The following is a 7,032-nucleotide window of genomic DNA, read 5'->3' on the forward strand; positions in this document are numbered from 1 at the left end:
AGCTGGAGATGTACCTATCAACATGGGTATATTACCAGTTCACTTGTTTCACAAGAGTGATCCAGCAAAGAAGATAAAGGTTTATGCACTGCTAGACAACGCCAGTGGTGGGACATTTGTGACTGAGAAGTCAATGAAGGCGCTTGGCATTGAGGGAAATGACACTGACCTTATCCTTACTACGATTCACGGAACAAGCAGTGTTACCACAAAGGCCATTGAAGGATTGGTGGTAGCCCACATTAAAGAAGAGGACGTGATCTTGGACCTACCTAGAACGTTTACGCGGCATGTGATTCCAGCAGACCGCAATGAAATACCTCGACCTGACGTAATCTGCAAGATGTCTCATTTGAAGAAAATCAGTGCAGAGATACCCCCCTACATAGCAGACATCGAAGTGGGTCTGCTTATTGGATTGAATTGCCCAAGTGCCCTACGTCCAAGAGAAATCGTTTACGGCAAAGATTCAGACCCGTACGCAGTTCGGTCACTCCTCGGATGGTACGTCAACGGGCCCCTCTGTAATCCACAGCTGAGTAGCCAGATTACATGCAACCGAATCAATCTTAGCCCTGAAGATACTATAATTACCCCTCGAGGATATCTAGTCACACAGAGAAAGGTGAAGGAGCGGATAACTCCACAAGCAGTTAGTCAGATGTTCGAGTTGGACTTCTCTGAACGAGAAAAGGGGACAGCAATGTCACGTGAAGACATCAAGTTCTGCGAAACGGTGGAGAGCGGCATCGTTCATCTCGATGACCTGCATTATGAGATGCCCCTCCCATTTAAGCATCAGAACGTTCAGCTCCCTAACAACTATGCACAAGCAGAAAAGCGTCTGACTGGCCTAAAAAGGCGTCTGAAGGCCGATGACAGATATTGTGCGGATTACTGCAGTTTTATGGCTGATATCATCTCCAAAGGATATGCTCGCAAGGTGAATGACGAGTTCAAAGATGAGGTTGGAAGAACCTGGTACCTTCCTCATCACGGGATCTATCATCCGCAGAAGTCCAAAGTACGAGTGGTGTTCGATTGTTCGGCCACATTTGAAGGACAGTCCTTGAATGACAAGCTTCTTCAGGGACCGGATCTTACAAGTAACCTCCTTGGCGTGCTAACCAGATTTCGCCAGGAGAAGTATGCCTTTATGGCGGACATCGAGAAGATGTTCTTTCAAGTGAGAGTTAGAAAGGAAGATCAAAGTTTCCTCAGATTTTTGTGGTGGCCAAATGGAGACTTGGAGCAGAAAGCCGAAGAGTATTGTATGACTGTGCACCTCTTCGGTGCGGTATCATCTCCTGCATGTGCCAACTATGCGCTTCAGCGGACAGCAGATGACAACGAAGACAACTATGGAACTGAGGTAGCCAACACCCTTAGAAGGAACTTCTATGTAGATGATGTTCTAAAATCTGCAAGCAGCGAGGACAAAGCTATCGATCTAGCGAAGGACGTCAAGGCAGTTTGCACGAATGGGGGATTTAACTTGACTAAGTTTGTGGGCAACACTGAACGCATCATTAACTCAATTCCTGACGAGCACAGAGCAGAGAATGTGAAGAGCCTTGCACTTGGCCAAGATAAGTTGCCCATTGAAAGAGCACTAGGAGTTATTTGGTGCATCGAATCAGATACGTTCAACTTCAGGATTGAACTTAAGGATAAGCCTTGCACACGTAGAGGCATCCTTTCAACGATTAGTTCCATCTACGACCCCTTAGGTTTCATCGCTCCGGTAGTACTTGTTGGAAAGAAGATATTACAAGACATCTGTCAGTCTAACAGCTGGGATGAACCCGTTGACGATGCAACCAAAAGCAGATGGGAAAAATGGCGGAATGAACTTTGCTTACTTGAAAGTTTAAAAGTGCCAAGCAGTTTCAAACCCGCAGAATTCGGAAAGATTGTGTCGGCACAGCTCCACTGTATGTCCGATGCTTCGACGTGTGGGTACGGACAGTGCTCATATTTGAGACTTGAAGACGAGAGAGGGAAAGTACATGTGTCGTTTGTTATGGGAAAGGCCCGAGTAACACCGAAGAAGACAGTCAGTATCCCGAGATTGGAATTGGCTGCTGCCACAATTTCTGTCAATATTGGTGACAAGTTAAAGGATGAATTGGAGTATGAGGACATAAAGGACTACTACTGGACGGACAGTAAAGTCGTCTTAGGCTTTATAAGTAATGAATCTCGTCGTTTTCATACCTACGTAGCCAACAGAGTTCAGCTTATCCACGAGCACACTACACCTTCACAATGGCACTATGTGGAAACTGCATTGAATACTGCTGACGAAGGGTCGAGAGGTATGTCTCCAAAGAACTTTGTTGAGAAGGCGGCATGGATCACGGGTCCTGACTTCCTGAAAGAACCTGCAAAGAGCTGGCTGAAGGAAGAAACGTATGAAGACCACGTGGATCCAGATTCCCCTGAAGTCAAAAATGTCAAGGTTAACATTAGCACGGTGAAAGAGAGCAGTGATATTGTCAAGAGACTTCGACGATTCTCCAGTTGGTTTAAAGCAAAGATGGCTGTAGCACTTTGCCTGAAATACAAGAGACATCTGAGAGATAGAGTCCTAGCCAAGAGAAAAGTGTCCGGCGGTTTGGCATCTGATGAAGGACCTGCCGGACGTAAGGATGTCAATTCTACACGAGTCAACGTAGCTGACTTAGAAGAAGCAGAAATGGAGATCATAAAGCACGTACAAAGAAATGAGTTCCCGTCAGAAATTAAAAGTCTGCAAGACGTTCAAGAGAAAGTCGTCTATGGTAGTCGTAAGTCAGACAAAGAAAAGAAAGCCCTGTTTAAGAGGACAACTTCTCTCCGCATGTTGGATCCAGTTCTAGACGGTGATGGTGTTATGAGAGTTGGTGGAAGAATACGGAAGGCCAATCTGCCCCCCACTCTAAAGAACCCTGTGATCCTACCAAAGTCAAGCCACATTAGTTCACTGATTATCAGCCATGTTCATGAAAGAACACATCATAGCGGAAGAGGGATAACTTTGAACGAGCTTCGTTCCTGTGGCTATTGGATTGTTAGCGGAAATGCGATGGTCAGGCAGTTTATTTCTAAATGTGTGACATGTCGTCACCTTCGAGGGAGCCAAGGAGAACAGAAAATGGCAGATTTGCCAAAGTCGCGCGTAGAGCCAACGCCACCCTTTACCTATTGTGGGGTCGACTACTTTGGCCCTTGGCACGTCCAACGAGGAAGATCTGTCGTGAAGAGATACGGAGCCTTGTTTACTTGCTTAGCAAGTAGAGCAGTACACATAGAGGTGGCGGATTCTTTGGAAACGGATTCGTTTATAAATGCACTCAGACGTTTCATCTGTAGACGGGGATCGGTTAGGGAAATCCGCTGCGATAGAGGAACGAATTTCATTGGTGCAGAAGCAGAACTCAAGAAAGCTATTGAAGAAATGGATGACCAGGAGATCAAAGCGGAACTCCTTAAGGAAAGCATCGATTGGATTAAAAACCCTGCATCTGCTAGCAATTTTGGTGGTGTCTGGGAAAGACAAATCAGGTCAATCAGAAATGTCATGAATGGTCTCATCAGAGAACATGGTAGTCGTCTGGACGAAGACTCGTTGAGGACCTTCCTTTGCGAAGCCGAATACACGATCAACAACAGACCTCTGACAGTGGAGACCCTCAGCGACCCACATTCTGCACCACCATTATCACCAAGTATGCTGCTTACAGGAAAGACAAGACTTGTGCTGCCCCCGCCTGGAGAATTCAAGAGAGAAGACATGTACTGCAGAAAGATGTGGCGGCGTACACAGCATATGGCTCAAGAATTCTGGTCAAGATGGTGTAAAGAATATCTGCAGCAGTTACAAGCAAGAAACAAGTGGATTCGGCCACGAAGAAATTTTCAGGTCGGAGATGTTGTGTTGTTGAAAGAAAACCAGTCTCCTAGAAACAGATGGCCCATGGCTAAAGTGGTGGAAACTCACCCTGATGATCAGGACCAAGTACGTTCGGTGACAGTGTTGACAAGTAATGGATCCAGACTGGAAAGACCTGTTAACAAGCTTGTGCTGCTCGTAGAAGCGTGAGAGACCGGGATTCCCCGACGAGGAGCCTGAGGAGCCAGAACTTTGTTAGGAAAGAGATTTACAGTGAAAGAAACTTTAAGTGTTTTCACTAAGCATGGAACATTGACATTGTGTTTGCTAAAGATTAGTTCCTTTTTGTAGAAAATGTTGGACATTTTGGGGAGCCATGTTACTGCTGGGCTTCGCGTTTCCCAGCTGGGTTCCCTGCGCAGACATTTAGTTTCGGGCATGCGCATAGGTGGCCTTTAATGTTTACCACGAGGGCCACCGAGTTTTTACCTCAATTTTAAGTTCACTAAGGTTTATTAGTTTTCACGGTTTGTACGGCAGTTAAGTTGACTTTTATTAAGGCCCATCGGTGTAACTGGAATTGCGAGTTTGTCTCACGGTGCCTCGTGTCGAAATAAACGTTGAAATTTACGGCTGGTTTACATTCGCATCTACAATGGATTCTGTTATCAAGTAAGTAGGATACAAAAAGGCTTTTTACTTTTTCTATATCAACGTTCGACTCCTTACTGTGATGTTTTGTTGAGCTCTAGAAGTTGATTGATTTGATTAATGCGTCGATGGATTGTATTATCAATTATGCAGAATACAAGTAGATTTTCTAATAAATTAATTTGTAAATGAACGAAATAGATCCGCTTTATGATTCCAGCCATTATTCTTTTCAGTCACTAGCGCAAGATATAATGAGTAGATGCTCAATTATAAACTTCCTGAATAAATGTAATATAAAGATCCGGTACTTAGACGACGAACATAACTCATGGATCAATCTACCCAACAACAACAAACGAGGCTTCAGGAATTTTGGAAGACCACAAGAACTGCTTCAGAAAGGGAATTTTTAAACAATTAAATTGAGGACAATTCAAGCTAGCCCTTCCCGAGGGGGTGCTTCAAGTACCAATGTTCGGTTTGGCGCAAGAACTCCTTCGCGCTGTCGCCTATTGAAAAAGGCACAGGCGACAGTTTCAAGTTTGGAAACAATTCTGCAAACCTGAAGTATCTCAGTGAAGCATAGTGTCCAGTGACAGACAATGGAATGAAATACATTGGGAAGCACTGTGTTAAGTTAAACTACTTGAATATCAAAGGCTACAAAGCTGTACGAGATGTCGGCATAACTCACATCGTTCAAAACTGCTTCAAACTGATATTTCTTGATATGGGGAAGTGTAACATCATGGATTATGATATTGATGGTATGCATATTATCAGCATTCATTGGCCTCCGTTGAAGAAACTCATTATACGAAGATGTAAACATATGACAGCTACAGGAATCAAGACTATTGCTGCACAATGCTGTAGTTCCCGGTAGTACTTACAAGTGCAAGAAATCTTAGAAAACTATAGATGAAGAAAAAATATTACTGTATTCAAAAGTATGTGTACATGGATAAAGCATTTGTTCAGTCTGTTTTTTTTTTTTTTTTGCTTGGTTTGTAGAGTAACTTGCAGCTCCAATACAGTGAGTTGTGCTATCTTCTTGATAACTACGGCGTGAAGAGGAAATTAAACTATGTAGTACATCGTCACGTACCTGGAACTGACAAGGAGCAAGCGACCATATCGTTTTAATGTTTTAGATTCAAATGTACTGTTTACAGAAAGAAAATTAACCTTTTGAAGGGGTAAATCGAAAGGATAAGTTCCAAGAACTACTCGACAGTTTAAATGATAGAAAATGGACAGCTCGCGGTATTGACTGCGGACCAGATTGTGCTTCGCAGTGCGAAGAGCCAGGAAACCTGCGCTGCAGACTTCGTCGAACTGATGCCTAAACTTTATTGGAAATCCACTCCATAAAAAAATTCAAGTCTGATTGTCAATTTCTACTTAAAGTTTACGTGTTCATTAAGTAAAGCTTTTTGTCTTCAACAATAATATTAACTTCTGTCTTCTGAGTCAGATAGTGTAATCTGCCCCGGGTCATGACGTTTTCCGAAAGCAATTACCGTTATGATCTCAGGATAGCTGTGAAGCGTACAATGGAAATAAATCAGGAATAGCATCACGCGTAAATGCCAGTATAGGCATCTTGTTTATTCATTAAACTCACCCCTCTCCCACTCGGGGTGTATTGTTCTGATTGTCTTCAACAGAAGCTGGCCAATCAAAATCCATTCTTGTCGCTTACATCGCGAGGGAGGGGACCCACTCACCCCTACCTGTGTGACGTCAACGCATCATTTGATCTATTTATTAAAAACAGATTAAATTTGGCGCCATATTGTTAACATGTTCTGAACTCAAGTGTGCCGTTTTCCAACGGAAATTTCACCATTTTGAAGCGGCAAATCGAAAGAATAACTTCTAAGAAGCACCCAACATTTAAAACGGTGGAAATTGGTAAATTCCTGGCGAAGGAATCGTGCTTTGTTTGACAGTCTTAGACCACGACGCGAGACTGAAAAGAGGTTATTGAGAAGCTTACGTTATCGCAATGGAATTCCTGCAATTTCCCTTGAAACCCTGAGTAGCGTAACACAAGGGAAACAACGTCACGCGATCGTCGTGACTCAAACTATTCCATTAGCAAGGATAGTTTTATCAATCGGCGAAGCATACAGTTGGAATAAATGAATCAGCCCCAGCATCTCGCGTAATGCCAGTATAGCAGGCATCTTGTTAGTTTCAAGTTTTGATAGTTTACCTAAGCAGACCAAGTAACAAAATCAGGCATCATCATCTTCCTAATATTCTCCTAATTCATCGGCACGACGGGTCGAGATCAGAGGCCAGTGACTTTCGTATACCACGAGACTAAAAGGGTACCCCTGTCGGGTGCACATCCCCCAGCCCCACGGGGCTAAAGCCCGAAATTTACGGGACACATATAAACTTAATCTCGTACTCAGATCTCAGTCGGTTCCGGAATGTCGAAATGTGACTGTGGGAGATCTGGATACGAGATTAATATAAACGGGCACCGAGCC

The 7,032-nt window shown here is 43.7% G+C and overlaps 1 protein-coding gene across 1 annotated transcript; it reads left to right on the forward strand.

Annotated features, from left to right (window-relative positions):
* Positions 1 to 22: 22 nt before the first annotated feature.
* Positions 23 to 4,084, forward strand: LOC146463453 (uncharacterized). Its single transcript, XM_085084448.1, has one exon. It carries the CDS (start codon positions 23 to 25, stop codon positions 4,082 to 4,084), a length of 4,062 nt encoding a protein of 1,353 aa, XP_084940574.1.
* The last annotated feature ends 2,948 nt before the right edge of the window (positions 4,085 to 7,032 follow it).

Source organism: Pavona decussata, unplaced genomic scaffold (assembly GCF_977016875.1).
Source record: "Pavona decussata unplaced genomic scaffold, jaPavDecu1.1 SCAFFOLD_176, whole genome shotgun sequence".
Classification (NCBI taxonomy): Eukaryota; Metazoa; Cnidaria; class Anthozoa; order Scleractinia; family Agariciidae; genus Pavona; species Pavona decussata.

Excerpts from the sequence above, each read along its gene's own strand:
- LOC146463453 (XM_085084448.1), top strand. The coding sequence starts at position 23 with ATGGGTATATTACCAGTTCACTTGTTTCACAAGAGTGATCCAGCAAAG.